This window comes from Nannobrachium achirus, assembly GCF_963921795.1.
Source record: "Nannobrachium achirus genome assembly, chromosome: 19".
Lineage (NCBI taxonomy): Eukaryota > Metazoa > Chordata > Actinopteri > Myctophiformes > Myctophidae > Nannobrachium > Nannobrachium achirus.
Window position 1 is genome coordinate 34,040,959 of NC_137826.1, and position 23,216 is coordinate 34,064,174.

The window sequence follows — 23,216 nt, forward strand, 5'->3', positions numbered from 1 at the left end:
GTTTAAAAAAAGGATCTCAATGTAAACAATCTGCGGTTTTCCTGAGCTTATCCTTTTAGTTGACCTTGTACCAGTGAACTGTACTGTCATGAAACTGTACCTTTTCCTATAGTCGGAGGCCTAAGGGAGATGACATGGTAATCTTGCGCTAATTAGTCTAAAAGCGCGAAATTTTGCACAGATGTAGCCCAGGGTATGCTCTAATGATTTAGCTAGGGCGCCCGAGTCGGCGTCCTTCGGGGTCGCCACAGCGGCCAAATCAAGTTGGGCTCCCATCGACTTTCTATACAGCAGGAAAATACCCAGAAAAACTTTTTTTCTGGGTATTTAAGTTGGATTTGAGGGGTCTAACTAGGGGTTTGTAATGACGCTGAATCCATTGCAAGCATTTGTTTTGCACAAAAAACATTCCTTGGGCTACAAATGGCCCAAGAAAACGATGGTTTAGTGATGAAAAGTGATGAGTCATCACTTTTCAGAGTTTTTTGGGTGTTTTCTGGAGCTGTGGCGACCCCGAAAGTCGCCGACTCGGGCGCCCTAGCTAAATCATTAGAGCATGCCTTGGGCTACATCTGTGCAAAATTTGGCGATTTTAGACTGATTAGCACGAGAAAAAAAACCCTAAGGCCTCCGACTAACATGAATGCTCACCCATACATGCATCGTTTTCTGATGCCATTTCTAGCCCAAGGAATGTTTTTTGCAATGGATTCAGCATGATGACAAACCCCTAGTTAGACCCCTCAGATCCTACTTAAATACCCAGAAAAAAAATGTTTTTCTGGGTGTTTTCCTCCTGTATAGAAAGTCAATGGGAGCCCAACTTGATTTGGCCGCTGTGGCGACCCCGAAGGTCGCAGACTCGGGCGCCCTAGCTAAATCATTAGAGCATGCCCTGAGCTACATCTGTGCAAAATTTTGTGCTTTTAGACTGATTAGCGCGAGATATCCATAAGTCCCCCGACTACTAATGCAAACTTCAATCAATAAAAACAGTCTTGAATGATGTAGCAGGGCTTTACTTTACCAAAAAACACACACATTTGAAACTTGGAGATACAAGGTTTCTGCCCGACAGTGACAATATAGTAATGATTTACTAAATGATATTCCAACTGTGTTGCATTCATGACTACATCTTTGTCTCTCGGACATGCAGACATCCGGGACAGGCGTAAGAAGCCAGTGATGCTGTTCATCCACGGAGGCTCCTACATGGAGGGCTCAGGGAATATGTTTGACGCCAGCGTCCTCGCCGCCTATGGGAATGTCGTCGTGGTCACCATGAACTATCGCCTTGGCGTACTCGGTAAGTTTGGTCAATATTATTCTGTCACTTTTTGCTGGGAGCCTCAAAACGGAGGCCTCAATAAATTTGACATTGAGCCATTGCCATAACCACAGCATGCAAGGCTTTTTTGACACATCAAATTCACTATTCAGACATTGCAAGTTTTTAGTGATAATAGTAAGTTTGATAGTAACTGTGAACCTTTTATACCCAATTGTATACCCCTCAGCTCCTCTGGGATACCCACACCCAACTTGAAGTCGATTGGTTGATACACGACAGGACAGATAGACGTGCGTGCGCGCGCGCGCACACACACACACACACACACACACACACACACACACACACACACACACACACACACACACACACACACACACACTTAACATCTTTATTTGTCTTCGCATTTAACAAGAAACATCTACAATGGTAGATGCACACACTTGTAAAACTCAACAATATTTCATGATACAGATTATGGGTACAGGAAGCATCACCTCCTCCATAATGGTGACTGCCAATTATCACAGACACTGAACAGAATTTTGCCAATGCCTTTGCACTTGGCTTGGCTATTCCTGCAATCTGCAGGCCTCTCACAACTGATTTCACGCACGCACGCACGCACGCACGCACACACGCACACACACACACACACAGTTCATGAATTTATAGAAGGATAGTGACACAACCTACTGCTGTTCAATACAAAGCGGTGCATAGCGGTGCATTGAATTGAACTTGGAGACTGGAAAGAGAGCGAGAGAGGGCATCAGCAGGGGATGAACATAATAGTTGACTTTGCGACACGAGTACAACTTCATAAACACAAATTACATTTCACAATTCACAGATAAGTGGATTGGATTGTTATTTCATCTACAGTTTGTAATGGCTTTTGGAAGAGTTTTGCAAGCAATCACACAGCATCACCAGGCCTATTGCACATCATTAGCCTATGTGCCCCAGGTACTGTAGACAGATATCATTATCATTGTGCATTATCACATTCTTCAAATTATAGTGAGGCCTCCCCACCCTCACTGGTCTCTCGTGAATCTTGAGTTAACTTTTCTGTTGTCAATTTGGCATATTCTTTGTTAAGAATGCATCACACAAGCAAGACTTCTAAATAATTCCATGTTCATTTAGAACGGGTACACATTATATTGTATCATTATTTTATGCTTTAACTATTGAAAAATAGCAGATATACAAGCTCACAGCGAGCGCTGCGAGCTTGTAGATCTGCTATTTTTGAAAAATTGTGAAAATTAGAATTTTGACCCGATTCTTTAATTGTCTTTTGAATCCTTCTAAGATTTTTTGAAAAACCTATGTTTCTGTGTCAGCAATCTGGCCAGCCATCGTCAAAGAAAAGGTCCTTTTCACTTAACTGGAGCTCAGTTAGTCTATTCTTGAGAGCTGACTACTATGTCAGTGGTTCTCAAACCTTTTCATGTGAAGGACCCCCAAAATGATATGCATTTGGCCACGGGGGGAATCATGGCACTGCATCTTTAATATAACAGTTGTCCAATATTATTACTCTGGGAGTTCAATTAACCATCAGGATTTTGCTGTGTATACTGCATACGTCATACGTGTATAAGTCCTGTGTGTGTAGGCTGAGCATTGCGAATGCATATCCAGCCCTTGAACCAGTGACAATCAGTGTGTTTATTGCAACATGCCTGTTTCAACACATCAGAGCAGCGATAAGCAGAAATGGGAGCGCGTTAGGACGCTGTCCAAGAGTGGACGACGTGACCGTAAACAGATGATCCAGACTATTATTGACAGTACCAGTGGATGACAGAGAGAGACAAGGACAAATTGAGAGTTTGCGGGAATGAGTGGCTGCACCTGCAGCTCTGTCGCGCTTGATTTGCGCTTGTTACATGGTGCTTGATCATGTGTCCTGTATGGTTTTAGACAGCTGTCAGACAAATTGGAAACGTTTTTCCTTTGCAGGCTGAGCACACCGTACACCAGGGGTCTTCAACAGGGGGTCCGGGACCCCTAAGGGGTCCTCAGAGTTACTACAGGGGGTCCTCCAAATCTTCCAATCATTTTTTTTGTATTAACAACTTGAACATTAGTGTCCATATTCTGAGAACTTTAGCCAAAAATAGCAGATCTACACTGCGAGGCGTTGTGAAGAAGCTTGTAGATCGGCTATTTTGAAGAATGTTTTATGATATGTAACGTTTTAGCCGGTCCATCATAATCACATGAACCCTAGTGTCCTGTCCCTATTCTGTCGTATTCGGTGAACACTCAGTAAAAATAGGCGAACATTCTGTGAAAACAGCAGATCTACTATACATTGTGACGCATGAGCTTGTACTGTAGGTTGGCTGTTTATTGTAAGTTAGGAGATTGGGCTCTATTATGATCCAGGTCTTATGCCTTAACTTCTTTGCCTTTTTTTACTATATATACATTTTTTTGTAAAGTAAAAAAAAAGGCAAAGAAGTTAAGGCATAAGGCATAAGACATGGATCATAATAGAGCCCCTGGTGTGGTTTAGACTAGGAAAACTAGAGAAGGCCAAGTACAGATCTCTGAGTGACACCGGTCAACAAAGTACATACAGCAAGGTTTAGATTTCTGCGTTGGCTATTGAAAAATAGAATAGCCCAAGTAAGCTCACAGTGCATCACTGCGTGCCGCTCTGCGCGCTTTTACATCTCTTTTGAAAACCGATTTAGAAGGCATTTGTAGAATCGGCGCCAGGTCTTAATGGGTTAATGTGCTATTTAATGCCCTTATCTGTATGTTTTCTTTGTGCAAAAAGGTCCATCACTAATGTTTAAGATTGTGTCTCCTACTCCTTGTTCCAAAGCAGTAATGACTGAATTACTTACAATGTGATGATACGTGTGTCTTACTCACGGAATGGGAGGGGGGAATGTAATCAAGTATTTATGAGACATACAGTATATATGTATACATGCCAACAATGTGAAGCAGTAATCAATACGCGTAAAACACGAGCAGAGGTACAGTATAACGTAACGTGCCCCTACGTAGAAGTTATGAGAGAAGATGACGCAGTGTCCTCAATTCCTGTAACACTTTTTTCTAAATGTTTGATACGTGGGCGAATAGACTGTGCCCCCCTTTCTCTCGCTCCTTTGCTTTCTCTCAGATATGCTTCACGTAAATGGGTTACTGTACTAAGGCGATTATATGTGTGTGTGTGTGTGTGTGTGTGTGTGTGTGTGTGTGTGCGCGTGTGCGTGTGTGTGGCTCTATGGCTCTATACTGTACAGTATGTGTTTGTACATACATACACATTTTGTCCATGTTCACACCAGTTTGTCCCTGTGCATACGAAAGCATAATGTATATTTACAGATTCATGCATGGAGAGTAATATATACTGTAACTAGTGCCATCTCAGCACATGCTCAGCTTCCCCTTTGGACAAAGTGAATTAGAATCAAAAGGGTAAATACAAGGGCTCCAAAATGCAATGTAAATGTAATTAGACACACACATTCTAATCATGTATATATCCAGCCTCATTGCATACGCCGCCTGTGCCTTTAAGAGAGGAATATGGGGTGTTAGGAGAGAGGGAAGAAGAGAAAGGATGGAGACATGTGAGAACGGTAGAATCACAAAGAGACAGAATCAGAGAGAGAGAGAAGGGAAACAGAAGGGGGAGATGGGAGCGGTCTAAAAATAAACCATCAAGTGCGTTTCAAATCGGCAGTGATGCAAAGTATTCATTGAAACATATTAACGCAATGTGGTCACAGCACCTTATTCAATCCATTGCAATGGATTTTCACAAGGGTTTTCAACAACTTATACAGCTGCTGGATATCCTTATGAATGTATGATATACATACCCCATGTTTGTGGAGTAAAATGGATGAATGAAGAGACATTCTTTACCATGTTTGCTGTTGGTGAAGACTTAAGATTACTCTTCTGCTCACCTCTACTACCATCTTGCCCCAGGTCTAAAGAGCCTTCTGATTTGTGTTGCAGAGCCATCTGTTCAGACTAATTAACTAATTAACTAATTAATGAACTCTGGGGAAAGGCCCACCATCACTAGGCTGTGCAAGAGCAAGAACATTTCTCACCTCAGGAAGAGAGATGAAACACTTCAACTAATAATATTTTGCAGACTAGTAATGATCTTTTTCTCTTTCTTTTTTTAAGTTAAGGTATAGGCCTACTGTTTTATTTCATTTATTTTTGAAAGATCTTTGAAAGTGATACGCTGCAGCAAGCAAGAAAAAAAGACCCCCCCCCCCCCATTTAGCAGACCCTCTTAATCCAGAGCAACTTACTGTACAATAAGCAAGGTATCATCAGTACTTAAACATCTATACATCATTTACACTTCACTGTCTTTTTTTTGGGAGGGGGGGGGGGTTGCCTTTATTATATAGGATAGTTTGACAGGAAACGGGGACAGAGAGAGATGGGGAGTGACAAGCAGCAAAGGTCGTTGGGAACTGGATTCGAACCCGCAACACACTATCAAGCTACATCAGCAGCCTAGGTGCCCGGACCGCTACCCTAGCCGCCCGCGCCTACAATTCACTCTCTTAATCAAAAAGGACGGATGGATACAGTAGATGGATAGATTAGATAGATTGTGCAAATTCATGCACATTTGTGCAAAGCAAGTAAAATATTTTTAATGCTGTAGTTAGCAAGCTATCCAAACATCACAAGCCATGCAGAGCAGTTCACTTACCTACAGAACACTCGTGGAAGGCTGATCAAAGTTGACTGTGGGTCTAATCTAATTTAATTCTGGATGCCATTATGCCACAACTGCCTCTAAAGCTAATTTAGTGTTCCTTTCTCACAGAGAAATTTGTCTTCCAGTGTGTCAGATTCAGAAAGGTGTACAGAATCAGGTGTAATTCAGCTGCCCACACAACTTAATGCTTTAGCTGCCTCCGAAGCTGATTTACCAATGACTTCAGGCTGTTTGAATGGCTGTGAATTTGTTATGGATTATTTTATTGATTGAACTGAACCTGGTTTCTGTTTGTAAGTCATTCGTGAGGACGTTAGGCAAGTTGGGAAGCAGTTGCACTGAGAGTAAATTAACTGTTTGTAATCATTTAGACAAATACTGTCTATAGCTAGCGGTCTGATGTAAAGAATGTGATGATAAAGTTTGTATCCAGATGTGGTTGTGGTGTGGTTGTACGCGTTGCCTGACATGTTGGAGTGTACTGGCACTGCGATACACACGTATAGTTCAGCCAATCAGTCAAGTCGATGGGTTGGATTTGCCAATCAGAGAACCCGTTGCCCCCATCAGCTTACCTGAAATGCCACAGACTCTAGTGGGTCATATGGGACACACACGGCAAGTTTGAGGCTGTTCAATCGGACAGCACCTGAGTTATCCCCGAAACACACAGGAGCACACATACATGTACAGTACATTCTGTACACACACAGATTACGTAAATAGATCACAACTCCAAAGGTATTGTACATTTAAAGCAAAATTAAACTTCAAAATTTGCAAATTGTTGCAGTGCAAGAATCCAGGTTTTTAACAATAGCAGCACATTAGACATTTGTGGCAGGTAACTACTGTATGTGCCTTATCACGTTTTAATATCTCATGGTTTTAATAGCTGGTACCTCTAAGAAATAAGCCCTTTGTGTGATTTCTCTTAGATGAATCACTCCTACCTGTGTGACCTCAAAGAACATACTGTAACACAGGGGCGTCACACCAAATTCTGGGCCCTGGGTACAAGGATTCACTGCGGGCCCCCCATGAATGTTAACTATTGAAAAATAGCAGATATACAAGCTCAGATGTACAAGCTCAGATGTACAAGCTCAGATGTACAAGCTCACAGCGCGGCACCGAGTGCCGCGCTGTGAGCTTGTAGATCTGCTAATTTTTTTTTAAATTGTGAAAAAGTGTGCAAGAAACCCATGTTTCCATGTCAGTGATGCTCAAACTTTTTTTTTGGACCCCCAAAATGATATGAATTTGGCCACGGACCCCTATCTCAAAATATCTAGTTCCAGGGACCCCTCCCCGGAAGCAAAATTTGAGTGACAAATGTCCGCTTAAAAAATACATATTCAAAGATTTGCACACATTTTCACGAATTTTCAAAAATAGCAGATCTACAAGCTCGCAGCGTGGCACTCGGTGCCGCGCTGTGAGCTTGTATATCTGCTATTTTTCAATAGCTAAAGTTACTAGGGCCCCTCCACCTTGGGCCCTGGTAACTCAGTCCCACTTTCCTACCCCTTGTGACGCCCCTGTTGTAACACTCCACAAAATGCAAGGCTTTCTGTTCATAATAGTTGCTTGTTTGCTACAGAAAGAAAATACATCTCAGCTGCTTGCTTGACCTTTGAAAATGCTTACATTTTATTGGAAATTATATTATGCAATATCCCATCATCTAGTTTCTTTATAATATGGAATTATGTCATTTTAATGTTGCTTAACTTGTATTCCCAGTCTTGCACCTCGGCTGTGCTCTACAAAAACACAGTCCAAGGAAAGATTAAAAAAATATATAATAAAAAGAATAACCGTCTGTAAAGATCAGAGGTGTGTTTTGCTTTATTAGTCTGCCAAAGTCTCTCAAAGAAACTCTGTGATAGGCCCACAGAAGTTTTTCAGCTCGAGCAAGAGTGTACAACAGATGAATAATAACATAATAGTTAGGTAATAACACGCATGATCAAGCCTGGTTTATACATCTCCAAAAATAGTGGCTATCGACTATGTACTGTTGTACAACAAAGTATAGGGGCTATGGTTAATTGTGGTTAATCAGACTAATTGGACATTTTTGTTTGGATTTGGACAAATTTGCCCAAAATAGCGATGCCAGGATTAATGTAGTTAACATTCATTGTTAGATTGATTTCACCCCATCCCCCCAGAAAATCAAACCCTGAATATGAAGATGCACAGAGATAGAAAGGCACAAGACATTGAAGACATTGCATGCCACACAATAACCCAACATGTCCAGTCTTATCACCACCCAATGGTCAACTACTGAAGTTTAAATACAGGAGCTGTGTGGAGTGTTTTGTTCTTGTGTGAGACAAAAACGAACAAATAATGATATAACTAAACTATTGTTTTTCTCCCTTGTTTGCATTGCATTGACTAGAGGTTCGCGGCCCTTCGAGCCGCTCTAGAGATCGCGCCTGCTTTGCAGGCGCTCACAGCTACGTTGCAGCAGTGATCCACCCACATCCATCCATCCATCCATCCATCCATCCATCCACATCCATCCATCCATCCATCCATCCATCCATCCATCCACATCCATCCATCCACATCCATCCATCCATCCACATCCATCCATCCATCCATCCATCCATCCATCCACATCCATCCATCCATCCACATCCATCCATCCATCCATCCACATACATGCATCCATCCACATCCATCCACATACATCCATCCATCCACATCCATCCATCCATCCATCCATACATCCATACATCCATCCATCCATCCATCCATCCATGCATCCATCCATCCATCCACATCCATCCATACATCCATCCATCCACATCCATCCATCCATCCATCCACATCCATCCATCCATCCATCCATCCATCCACATCCATCCATCCATCCATCCATCCATCCATCCACATCCATCCATCCATCCACATCCATCCATCCATCCATCCATCCATCCATCCACATCCATCCATCCACATCCATCCATCCATCCACATCCATCCATCCATCCATCCATCCATCCATCCACATCCATCCATCCATCCATCCATCCACATCCATCCATCCATCCATCCATCCATCCACATCCATCCATCCATCCACATCCATCCATCCATTCACATCCATCCATTCACATCCATCCATCCATCCATCCATCCATGCATCCATCCATCCATCCACATCCATGCATCCATCCATCCATCCATCCATCCATCCATCCATCCATCCATGCATCCATCCATCCATCCATCCACATCCATCCATCCACATCCATCCATCCATCCATCCATCCATCCATCCACAACATCCATCCATCCATCCATCCATCCCTCCATCCATCCATCCATCCATCCACATCCATCCATCCATCCATCCATCCATCCAGCCACTTACTGTACTGTACTTTACTGTACTCTACTGTACCTTACTGTACTGTACTTTAATGTACTCTACTGTACCTTACTGTACTGTACTTTAATGTACTCTACTGTACCTTACTATACCTTACTGTACTGTACTTTAATGTACTCTACTGTACCTTACTATACCTTACTGTACTGTACTTTAATGTACTCAACTGTACTCTACTTTACCTTACTGTACTTTGCTGTACTCTACTATACTCTACTTTACCTTACTGTACTTTGCTGTACTCTACTGTACCTGACTGTACCGTATTGTACTGTACTTTGCTGTACTCTACTGTACCTGACTGTACCGTATTGTACTGTACTTTGTGTACTCTACTGTACCTTGCTGTACCGTATTGTACTGCACTTTGCTGTACTCTACTGTACGACTGTACCGTATTGTACTGTACTTTGCTGTACTCTACTGTACCTGACTGTACCGTATTGTACTGTACTTTGCTGTACTCTACTGTACCTTGCTGTACCGTATTGTACTGTACTTTGCTATACTCTACTGTACCTTGCTGTACCGTATCGTACTGTACTGTAATCTACTGTATCTTACTGTACTGTAATCTACTGTATCTTACTGTACTATAATCTACTGTATCTTACTGTACTGTACTCTACTGTACCTTACTGTACTGTACCTTACTGTACTGTACTGTACTGTACTGTACCTCTCTCTCTCTCTCTCTCTCTCTCTCCCCCTTTGCAGCTGACCCCCCCCCCCCCCCCCCCCCCCTTCCCTCTTGTAACCTGAGACTTTGGTGATGATAATGACACATTGCTCTACAGAGGATTGCGCAATAGGTATTGCGAAATAAGCATATAAACACAAACTATACAGTAAATATGCATTTTGAAAAGATTACATTAAGTCTATTAGGTTCAGTTAATATTTCTCTGTTTTTTCAGTATAATGGTGACTTCCATCACAACTCGAAGTGTTGGGAATAGGCCGGACAGAAAGTGACTTCCTCCTCTTCATTTGATAGCAGAAGATTAGACCGTATAGTAATCTCTTATGGAACTCCGGTCCCATCTGAATGTACTGATGATGCCTTTGTCTTTAATCAATTATAACAGCCATTCTCATCGCCTCAAAATGCAGTTCATGGAATTCAAGATTTATATACAGTGTGCACGGCCAACACAGGCAACATGTGGCTGTATTTTTCTGCCTGTCTGCCTGCTTTTCATTGCATATGATAAATGAGTTGCTTGGTATTCCATAATTTCAAAGGTATTGTACTGTCTAGACAATGCAAAGCCAGAGAGAATCAGAACCTCATTATGCACTCTCTTGGCTAGCTGATAGGTATATTATGTCTATCCATATACCTCATCAGTATAACTGAACATTGTACACAAATGTTATACAGTGGGATGTTTGATGCATTTTATTCACACTCTATTATTTATGGAATCAAATATGTGTATAACCATCAGGTTTGGTTGATCAAATCTCTGTTCATGTCCATGTGTACATTCACATCTGGATTTTGTGTTTAATTCAAGTAAAGGAGTGTAAAGCAGTCTACAGTATCTCACAGGTCTGAGGTCTCATACGGTAGATCAATAAATTGATCTAGCCTTTAGAGAATGAAGATTATTAATGACTTTGGGAAGTGTACTGTAGTTTGGAGTAGGGATGGGATGATTATCGGGATTAAAAAAATGCTCATAATAATCATATCTTAGAGATTTAATGTAATGTGAAATTGTCCTCCGTCATACGCTGGGATCAATTCACCTTTGATCCACTTAAACCCTCTACAATTGTTAAGACAAACCTGTAAACGTACTTGATACAGTAATTTTGTCACTCTACCAAATCTCTGCCAAAAATAGCCGGTCTACATGCTCACAACTCGTCTCAATGTGGGCATTTTAAGAGTATTAAGCATGTTTTGATTATCGCGATAATATCGTAAATCGCAATTATTTTGGTCACAATGATCGTGACATGACATTTTCATATCGTCCCATCCCTAGTTTTGACTCTTTGTGTACTCTTTGATCAGACATTTGGGGGGGTGCTCAGTGGAGTGGAAATCTCCGCCGAGCAGAACGCCCCAACCTCCCTACATTGTTGTGTCTGTGTGGGGAATGTGATGATTCATTTTTGGTGTTGTGCGTTTGTACAAGTATGAAAAGGCACAGACAGGGGAAAAGCGCACTATGGTTAAACTTTTGCCATTTCTGGCATTCCCTACGGTGAGAAATTAAAGCGCTGTTGGATGTGTAAATATATAGAGGTGGCATTTTTTTTTATCAATATTTGATAGAAATGTGGGCTTGATTTGATGTTGCATTCATAATTTATATATTTTCACAGTAGGGTTAATCCTCTGAGGAAGCATGAAAATGCGCAGCAAATTCCATGTCAAGTTTCTTAGCTTCTTCTTCTTTCGTGTATCATCGTCCTTGATGATTGGTTGACAACATTTGATGAACGATCATTTCGCAGTGATCCCTAAATATTTTGGAATGAAAATATGCTATATTCATGCTATGAATGGGTCTATATTTTACATTGAATAGCAAACTGTATGTTATCTACTTTTTAACAAGGCGTTTGCCTAGACAGTCTTATGGTTGCTTTATGTGTTTTAAACCTTTTTATGCTGTGTATAGGTGAAAAACGTTCTGAATTTATTCACTTCTTTGTTTCTAGTTTTTATTTTTAGTTTGTTTTCTTAATGTTTTCCATTTTAATGTAGCACTTTGAGATTTGCTTCAAATATAAAGTGCGTTACAAATAAAATGTATTAAACGTAGGAATAGTACGTGATAGTACCTGATTTATTCCAGTTTAAACACTGCAATAACTGTAATAGAAAAGGCATTATCAAACGCCTTCAAGAACCAGTAGCCACGGAAAGAAAACAAATTAAAAGTAAATGCCAAAGGGTGTCCAGGACCCCTAGGGTCCTCAGAATTACTTCAGGAGGGCCACCATTTTTGGAGCGGTGAAAGCGCTCCCAATAGACAGGTATGTCCGTGGCTGGCTATGTGGCTGGCTGGCTGGCTGGCTGGCTGGCTGGCTGGCTGGCTGGGTATGTCTGTAGCCTGGCAATACCTTGAGTGGCCACACAAGTTAAAGGAGGGGCGCTGTTGTGCAGGCACAAACACACACACACACACACACACACACACACACACAGATTCACCGCTCCACTTCGAACCGAGGTTTGATTTTTTTGTTTAATAATGTAAATGTCTTAAATACACATTAACATGAATACAACATATTATTAGCAAAGATGATGTATAAACAAATCCACAAACAAACAAACAAACAAACAAACAAACAAACAAACAAAAAACATTTCATTATGATAGTTACTTACTTTTAATGTAATGTAACATTACATTATGATAGTGCTGCATAAGAAATCTATGAAGCCATCAGCTACAGCATCACTTGGAGGCAACCCATAGGCACTTAAAAATTAAACCTGTGGAATACTTCCAAGCTAGTCTCAAATCTCTCAACGGTCAACAGACATCAGCTAAATATGGTGAGCTATTTTTGAAAGGAGCCTCTGATCAAATTACATTGAAGGCTTTCTAAAAAAAAAAATAATACTAATCTTTATTGTCCCTGAAGGGATATTTGTCTTCACAAGTCTTTTCAAAAACAACAACAACAACAATGTTATAACATTAATGTTATTATGTAATAACGTTTCATATATGTAGTGGGAGGGGTGGGGGGTCCTGCCTCATCTCTATCTCAGCTAAGGGGTCCTTGGCCTGAAGATGTAGATTTAGCCAGTTCCACCTTAACCTGCCATACCTGGGGCTGAGTAGATTTTACTTATCTTTCACAAGTGCTTTGGGTTTTTCTTTTGTGGAAAATAGTAATACCTTACTGATGTCCCTATAGAATCCAATGCATAGAGAATGTCATACTCAATGCACATCAGTGAGGTTATGTGAAAGCCTAATTTTACTCATACTTTCATTTAGGCTAATGTAATTGCAATTTGTAGGAAGCTTACATAAAATAATTTCTCCCACTCCTTTATACTGGTTATAAACAATACAGACAGTTTTCTTCATCTAAATACTTTAATTAACTCAAAAAGCTGGCAATGGCTACATAACGTCCGTTGAAAAGTGCTGGCACGGGTGGAATCGCCGATTCATCATCATCGCGCATCCACGTGCACACAAAAGTGATCCCTTAACCTGGAAGCCAACGGTCTTTCTCATCTTTAATGTCCATTTTCTCCAAAAAAAAAACACTTTTGATGCCAAGGATGGCATTGGATTCTCGCTAAAATAGCAAAAGTTTAAAGGGATCCATCTTCCACCCCTGTTTACATTTCGACCACAAGTACTTCCGGGTGAATCTCCGTCAAGTAGGAATTCGTTTAGTTAGCTCGATCTACTTCCGGCCTTCAAAATAAGAGACTGGCCGCGGACGGAGCAGGCGGCCGGCAGCTTGGACATTTAACCCTTTCACGTCTGGGCATTAAATGAGTTAACTCCACTGCTGTTGTGCTCACCTCCTCATTCGTCATTGACAAAAACAAGATGGCATCATCCCAAGGTGATGTATTGTAATAAATTGCATAAAAACAACAAATTAACCCTTTTAATTGAAAATTAACACATTAACGTTCACATTATTGACAGTTATATGACTAAAACTAAATGGAATTTTATTCAAAAGATGTAAACTAAATCAAAATGTGTTGTCAAAATCAACACTGCCTGACCTCATACTGTAGGCCTGGGACTGAAGGCACTGTAAGTCTGTAGCAGCCTTGGCTGTAGCCTCCACTCTGACTCATCTCAATGTCCATTGGTTTGAGTTCTGGTCCAGTAACAGGATATAGATTTCCATTCAGAAACCAGTGAAGCACGGCAATAGGCCTGTAGACAGATGAGCAGGACAGGATGGTGCTTTTACCCTTCTTCATAGTAGACTCTTTAAGGGTTTCTTCTTATTCTTTTCTTATTCTTCTTACTGTATAATATGCATAGTAGACATCAACAAAATACATTTTAATATTAGTTGGTGTAAGAAAATGACATGTAGCTGTAGAAGAGTATTTTATTATGCATCTATCTTTCTTTTCTTCTTTTATACAAATGCTACTACTGACTGATCACTCTTCTCCAAGACGTAAATATTTCTTCATGTTTCAAATTTAGCTCAGTTGATTGTTCTTCCGTTCACTTTGACCCATTCACTTCCTCCTCTTCATCCTATTATCTTCACTTTGAGGTTGAAGACTCTTCACTTCCTTGGCTGTAACCTAAAGCAAGTGTTGAATATGCATGAGTTCAGCCTCACAAACTGCTGCTCTCAGCACTAAAGTCAGCAGGAACCCAAACTCAGCAGATGGAGAGAAAGCAAACTTAGACTGAAAGAAAGAGGAGGAGAAGAGGAGAGGGAACATCTTTGACTTATCTTCAATGTTGGCCAGACGAGCCAAATTTCTTCATGTTATCCTCTCAAATTGAACTACACAGAATGCAAGCTCATGCTAGTGTAACAGAGTAGCCTTGCCCGGGGTGCTTCGCTTCCCATGCAGGATACTGTGATATTCTATATCTGGTGCTGTTTATATACTGTATATATATCTTCTTCTAATAGCTGACCTCTTACTTGTACAAGAGAGTGATATTCTATCTCACTTTCATTTATTTTTTGAGCATGCAACTTTGATATTGTTGTTCTGTTATCTCACGTCTCTTTTCTTATCACTCATAACTGCTTTCATAACTGCACTTGTTGGGTGCTTGGAAACCTGATTTCACTCTTTTACCCCTGTAAACTTGTGATGTGACAATAAACTTTGGAAGTTGGAAGTTGAAGGAGACCAGTGTGTGTTACACTAGCATGCGAATTCTTAATAAGGCAACCGACTTTGAATGCACTTAACTGTATTATGCAGTGTTTTTGTGAGTCTCTCATTTTGCCTGAAGACAATTGACTATGAAAAGACAATTGCCAGGCAGCTGTTTCCTGACAGCTTGGATGGGCAGTTGTGGATGCAGTCACTGTTGTGACTCTGGCCACCATCAGCAGCCCAAGTTTGAGAGAGGTCAGCCATTTGGTCAGATGGCCAGCTGCAACAACCAAAACAAATAAAAATAACAACAAAACGATAAAACCGTCTACTCAATTAACCCAAAGAAGGCAATGTTGGTCCATCCATCCAACACTTTCGTACATACGTACAAGACATCTTTAAATCTATTGCTTTGGATTTCTTCATGCTCTGCAGAGGATGAACCTTACTGACTGCCTTTCCTGTAACACCATGCACCCATGGGCCAAAATGTCCACTTGCATAAAAGATATCTCCACATCCTATTTTCTATCTTTTTTGCAGATTGTTGCATGAATCATTCTGATTTTGGTGACCCCAACAGTCCATCACCCCCCCCCCCCCCCCCCACATGACAGTGTCATGTGCCAAAAAATAGCAGATCTACAAGCTTGTAGACCACGCAACAAAGTAGAAGCCAGGCTTAAGAATGGCAATGTCAGTCGGATTAAATCCTTTTCACCTTCTATACAGAACTTCACTTCACAATGTGATATTGTGCAGGTGATAAGGTCAGCCAAACAGCATACAGAGCATTTCTAATTGCACACGCACAATATCTCAAAATGTAATGGGCAGATTGCCATGAAACATAATGTGCTCAACAAGGTTGAAACCTATTGATTTTGGTGAACCCATGGCTTTTTTCGGTAACACCACTGTAACACCAGAACTTTTGCCCTTTGAGATAACTAATATAATAACATTTTGGGTTAAATGTGTTTCACTCCCACAGATTGGTAGGAAACCTGTTGAGTGCATTCATGCTCCCTAGAAGATGAACTGTAAATATTTGAGTGACCCCATGACCTATCCTGTATCACCACCCTCGGTCCAAATATTAATATTAATATTTTTCCACACAAGATACATCAACATCTAATCATTCCAGGATGAAGCCTACTGATTTTGGTGACCCAATGTTTTTTTTTATTATTGTGTCTCCGTTCAGCCATTATCCAGTTGTAAGGAGAAATGCAGACTCTGAATGGGACAATATGCACAGCATCTGCCTGCGAGGCAGAGTAGGACTAGTCCTACAGACGGATGTTCCATAAAGATGTCTGGAATTTACCGTTTAATCTACTACAGTATGAAGGATCCGCTACATGTTAGTTGTAAATGGTTAAACAAAACATACAATTTACAATTTAGGAATTTAGAAGACACTCTTGACCCAGAGTGACTTACAATAAGCAGGAAATATATCAATACAATAAGCAAGATAATAAGCAAGATAATACGTCAATACACCAACAACAAATGCATAGGAATATCAATCTAGAAAACAATAACATACAGTAGTTAGACCACACACCTAATCAGTAAAAACGTTTTGTAAAAACCTTTTTGTAAAAACCTAAAAGATGCTAACTAGCTTTCATGTACAGGTATGGTCATCGAGGGAAGGCGAGTGCATTCACGCACTCGGTCCTTCCCACAATATAAGTCTGGACTTTGGGCTATAGGCAGCTTGAAAAGTGGGCCGGGAGTACTTTCCTTGACAGACAGACTCCTCTAACCAATCAGCGTAGCAAAACATCTCTCAGCCAGTTGGAAGAACCAACGGCAAAGAAACACGTTTTTTCGGCCGATGAACTCCGCTAGCAAATTTTTCTGTTCCTTTTTAATTGTTGTAATTGATTCCAACTCTGAAATAACTTCACTTATTGCTTGTTTTATTGTTTCAGCGTTAACTGTTACACTTTGTTGCATCGTTGGCAGCCATGCTGTTTTGAAAATGCTGCAGCAAGCATCCACGTCACCATCTACACATGGACCAATCAGGGGAAGCTTTTCACTTGTTGTGCGGACAGCAGTTGAAACACAGTCACTGATTGGCCCCGATCAGAAAATGATCGGGCCAACTTCTCATACTCGGTGCCTATCTGCTGAAGTCCAGACCTCATACTGTGGGAAGGAGGAGTGAGTGAACGCAGTATGAGGGATGGCCCGCCAGGCTACTGTACATCAGCTTCGGGGTTAGATGCTGAAGTTATCTGGCAGGAAGATAAATCACTTCTGACTGATGAAGTAGGAATGATTGCTAGCAGTTAGTTAGCATGGTATTTTGATGGGCTGGGGCGCCAACGCGGCTTTGTGCCAAGAAGGCTGTTCAGCCTGCATGTCAACCCCATGGGAATAGATTGCTGCTCAGACAGTCATGTGAGTGGATTGGTTACACTCAAGGTCAAGTGTTGTGTGTCATGATGTGCTAACAATGGAATAATTTGTAACAATAAATCTTGTGACTCCCAAAGAGAGCAAAGTTCTTAACTAATCACGTCAGGGACCATAACCATATTTCCCCTGATTTGAGATTCTGGCCCATACGACTAGTGAAGTCTCCTCTGAAAGGTGGTGACAATAACCGTGTCCTTTTGTAAAGGATTAGGTGGATCTATTAATTGGATTCTAATTACTCCTAAATGCCTTAATGAAGAATTATATTTGTCTTGTTTCCTCTATTTAGTGTATTGTTCTTGGTCTGAGAACTTTTATGCCAGCTAAATAAAGTGAACCTGTTTTTCTTAACTTTTTGACTGAAGTTATCTGGGTTAAGGCCAGATATCTTGGACAGTATAATAATGTCCTATCAGACAGTATTAGTCATGCTTCACTTGACATCACACTATATAATACTAGTAAGACACTTCAGGGTGACTTGCAACCTCAGGGTGACATTTCTTGGCCATCTGGCCAACCACAGTGTTTCTCTGACGATTCTAGTTGTTGTCATTCTGGGGGGAGTTTGTTCATGTTTTTGTGAGGCTATCAACCCTAGGAGACACGGGGAGAACATGCAAACTCCACACAGAAAGGCCCTATCGCCAACCCCACCTAGGGTGAGGATCACACCGCCCATATATGTCCTTAATATTGATAACATAATATCCTTAATAATGTCCTTAATATTGACAAAATAGGAATCTCCATATATGGGCATAAAACGTACGTAAGTAATGCCAAGCAGGGCCTTGGTGAGTTAGGGCCTTGGTTTGATGCCTGTGGATCTCCATAAATGGGCATAAGGGGGTACCCTAACATTCTCATTTTCGGCCTGGGATTTATGACATCAGAAATCTCCATGTATGGGCATAAAAGGTTTTTTTCTTTTTCTGGGAATGACCATATATGGACTTTTTATTTTATTTTATCCTTTATTAATAATAATATGTATCCATATACATACAATATATGTTATGCCCATACATGGAGATGGGCATAAAAAAAACGTACGTTAATTAGTTATGCCAAGCAGGGCCTTGGTGAGTTAGGGCCTTGGTTTGATGCCTGTGGATCTCCAAATATGGGCCAAATATGGTACCCTAACATTCTCATTTTCGACCTGGAATGCCCATTGCCCATATATGGTGTTCCATGTTGGAGTGCCCGTTGGGTAGATTTTTATGCCCATACATGGTGTTCCATGCGAGCCCACACTGTTTCGTAGGAACAGTATTTCTATTTTCTGATGTATTCTTTTCTTGAATGACCTCTCCATGTCATTTCTGTTTGTGTTCCTTTATCTAGGGTCCAACCTTAGATAGCAGGCAGCACCGTTGCCTGAGGAAGAACTTCAGTAGTTTGAAACGCGTTTGCTGTGTGCTGTGCTGCGTGTTTTGTATGATGAGCCTTTTTAGTGTTCCCTTGCCTTCAAGGTGCTGTCTGTACTCTGCACTGTCGAAGGACAATTTGAGGAGCTTTACTTCTTCACAATGTTTCATTGTTTTGGACCAGTTCGGAATGACTTAATATCACAGTGTTTTGTGATTACATGTTTCAGGGCTAGAATGGTGTGCTCATTAGAGCACACATCTCTGCCAAGAGGCATGTCCTAATAATCATAGTGATGTATGCAGTTAAATTCCTGCCTACAGCCATTCTAAGAGTAGAGCGGCATAAGATTACCATTTTGTACTTTGTCTCTACTGTCTTCCTCCCAGAATTCTGGTCCTCAACAGGGGGGCTGGAGCCTGCTACCTTAAGTGTTTTCTCCATGACATGTACTGTTCACAACAAAAGACAGGTGCACAATAAACAAAAACACCTAGTTGCATGGTGGCTGTCAGTACAGTAGTTTACCAATTAAATTTGGTTTGCGTTGTTATGAAAGCGCTTGTGGTTGACTGTAAATTCCTGACTGGATGCCATCTTTGTTTGTGGAGGATCTGCTGCGTTCAGTCACACATGTTTCTTAATTTGTGCCTTTCTCTATTAGCACACAATTAACACATTTCTCTCTCTCTCTCTCTTTATCTGTGTTGTGCAGGCTTTCTGAGCACAGGGGACCAGTCAGCTAAGGGGAACTATGGACTCCTTGACCAGATTCAGGCCCTGCGTTGGCTCAATGAGAACATTGCCAGCTTTGGGGGAGACCCAGAAAGGATAACTATCTTTGGCTCTGGAGCGGGTGCCTCCTGTGTGAACCTCCTCATCCTCTCACACCACTCTGAGGGTATAGTCTTTGAATTCTTTTGCTATTATTAGCCTACATTTATGAATAATCAAATGAAATCAGCATACATTATGCAGATACAGTAGGGATATGATGAACTAATGTAGATTAACTGCCATGTATCTTTCCTATTGTTTTTGCCTGATTTTTGGTGTCCCGTTCACGGCCGTTCAGCATCTTGTCTTTCACACAGAGAAGAAAAAATACAACCGCAGTGATGAGTGATGAGTCAGATATAGTCCATAGAAAATGGGGCTGTCTTGACCAAACGAGCGATGTGGGAAAACAAAGGGAGAAAAAGCCATTTTACCGCAGCCAGATAGAATGGATGTGAATGAGGAAGTGGAAGTCGGGCAGCAGCGGCTTTCGAGATGCATCATGGGAAATGACGGCCGCCACAGCACCTGTTACTTGACACGTCAACTGGTTACAATGGCGCTCCACGGGGGTAATCCGTGTTAGGCAGCCCAAGTGTTAAGCAGGGAGCATGTACAATCTCGTTATCCTGTCTAGGTATTATAGCGTTCACAGCCCGCCTTGAAATCTAATGTTACCCTCTCTCTTTGCTTTGACATTTTCCAAACACAAAAAAATAACCTTGTAGTTTTACTGGCTCGGCTGTTCTGGTGATGCGCCGTGGTTCGCCGTATCCACTCTTTCACTTGGACAGCTGGTTGGTTTGTTGGCAGCACTGCGGTCGTCAATCCTGCTACACTCTGACCGTGAAAGGGTTGACACGAAGGCAGAGGATAACTCAAAAGAAAAAACACATAGGGGAATCTTAAAGGCTTTTAACATTGTCTCTGTGCAGTGAGTTCTCCCAGGAAATCCTCCTTCACTTCACAAACAGTTCTCTGTGGCTGTGCCGCTTGGCTGAGTGGCCACGCTCCACTGTGGCTGCATCTCAGGTCCTTATTTTGATCTGTCCTAGCTCCTCTATCCTCACTCCCAGGGGCGTCAATTGGGTATGGCAGGGGTATGCAGCTGCCATACCCTGGGTCCAGGGGGGAGAATAAAAGTTACTTTTAAAGATAAATCCATGAATGTCTCTTTGTCTATCTGTGCTGGTTATTACGTTGTTAAATTACAGTAAAATAACTACAAATGCAAAATGTAACAAAATGGTCACTTTAACAAGGTATTATAATTATATTCTCCACACTTGTATTCTCCCCATCTTGACAGAATGGTATATTCCCAGGTTCCGCAGGTCAGCTGCACAGGTGCAATGCATTATTGTTAATTGTGGCACGTTTACTAACATGCTAAGTTTAGCTGCACTTGAACAACAGTTCCAGGCTGCCATATCCAGCCCAAGAAACCATAGAAGCCTGTGTGAAAAACGGACAAAACTTGTTTTCTTTTTTTTTTTAAGACATTGTGAAAATAGCCGATCTACATGCTCACAACGCCTCGCAGCGCGAGGCGTTGTGAGCATGTAGATCTGCTATTTTCACAATAGAACCGTGTTATCCAAAATGTAATGCCTCTTTTCCATGAGGACTCCCATCTTTGCCATACCCTAGCTTTTGCTGAACTGACGCCACTGCTCACTCCCACAGGGGTTATGTAAAGAAGGAAAGGGCGATTGTAGATATGTTGCAACATTCGAGAACTTATAGATTTCAGTAGATTTTTTGCTCTGAAACTCACTGGAATTTGAACCAGCGAGTTACCTGTGATCCACACTTGTACATGGACACATGCAACAAGAATTATTCTTTGTGACTTCAAATGTCAATTTACAGTACATATAATATTTGTACTGTACATGGGTATGATAGTATTTTAAGAGTGCTCAAATCAAATCTACCAGCTCTGGAATTTTGCAACATATCTACCATCATATAATTAGATGTCCTTTCCTCCTTTACGAAGCCCTTGAAGGAGTGAGGATGTGAGGAGCAAGGGCAGAGCAGAATAAAGGCTGGACTCGCACATCTGTGTCAGTCACTTAAAGGGATAGTTCACCCCCAAAAAATACAAAAGTTCAGTTCATACATAGTTCATAATTCAAAATTTGGAACTTGAGTTCTTTCTTTCTCAAACCCGCGGCACACTGTCAGGTTACATTGAGCCTATAGGTGCCTGGACCATGGCACCAGCTGCCCAGGCCACTCAATTATATTGTATTGGAAGTGTCAAACCATCTTAAACCTTCTTAAACAATGTTATGGTAAAAGATATAAATAATTGAAAGATTTATTTTGAACACAAAGTTTCTGACCGACAGCTACGATATACAGTAACATAGTCTGTAAACAGGGGAATTGTCCAAAGGTGTCCATGTATGGCTAAGGAATAGTGGTATTGCAATTGAGAGCATGCTTGGGGCAGGCAGTGGCTCAAGGGTAGACTGGCTGCTTTGGAACCGGAAGGTTCCCAGTTCGATCCAGGGCTCCCCCGGAGTTAGTGTCGAAGTGCCCTTGAGCAAAGACGCTGAACCCCTAATTGCTCCCGATGTGCAGGTTCGTGCCTTACATGGTTTTCTCCGCCATGCATCGTTGTGTGAATGGGTGAATGTAATGCACAATCATTGTAAAGCGCCTTGGATAAAGGCGCTATATAAATCCACCATTTACCATTCTTGTATAATACAGTATATCAACAGGATGTTTTAACAAGTTATGACTTTTTTGGATGTCATACAGTATTATACATGTTGTCAGAAAGATAAATCTGCTCTATTTAGAGCAGACGATATGTCATGTTAATCATCAGGTAATGACAGTGACCAGGGGGATGAAACGTGTTTATTGTCTTCATGTCTTGTCCCTACCATGTAGAAACAATGGCAGACTTATTGTCTGAATACTGTTACAATGATCTTCTAATTTGGTCTACAGACATAACACACGTTACATAGTTAACATTTCTTAATATAAGATGCAGAGGTGTGATGTTATGGAACGTTGTCATGTGTGTTTATCTAGAAAAGAAAATGTACAGCCCATCGGGACATTATCAGTTTAATTAATTAATGAACGACGATGATCTAATGCAGATAGAAGGGTTTCATGATTGGTGTGAAGTGTGGATGGTAAATAATTTATCAGATAACAGCTGTTTTAACCAATACTTGCAAGAATGTGTCAGTACAGATATGTATGTACGTATGGTATAGCCAGGGTTAGCACAGGCCTGTAATGAGATCTGTAAATATGGATGTCGGTTGGGAAAGAGAGTAAGAGACAAGATGAAGAGAGGAGCTCAGCCCGCAGCTCAGGAGTCCTAATTGATTTC

The 23,216-nt window shown here is 41.2% G+C and overlaps 1 protein-coding gene across 2 annotated transcripts in view; it reads left to right on the forward strand.

Annotated features, from left to right (window-relative positions):
* The window catches only part of nlgn2b (neuroligin 2b), a gene marked incomplete at both ends in the record, with an annotated part of 47,750 nt that overhangs the window by 17,796 nt on the left and 6,738 nt on the right, over nucleotides 1-23,216 (forward strand). For both annotated transcript variants that reach the window (XM_080748786.1, XM_080748787.1), the window contains 2 exons: nucleotides 1,160-1,309; nucleotides 19,788-19,973. In XM_080748786.1, coding sequence (XP_080604912.1) covers nucleotides 1,160-1,309; nucleotides 19,788-19,973 — 336 coding nt within the window. The remainder of the gene's footprint in view (nucleotides 1-1,159; nucleotides 1,310-19,787; nucleotides 19,974-23,216) is intronic.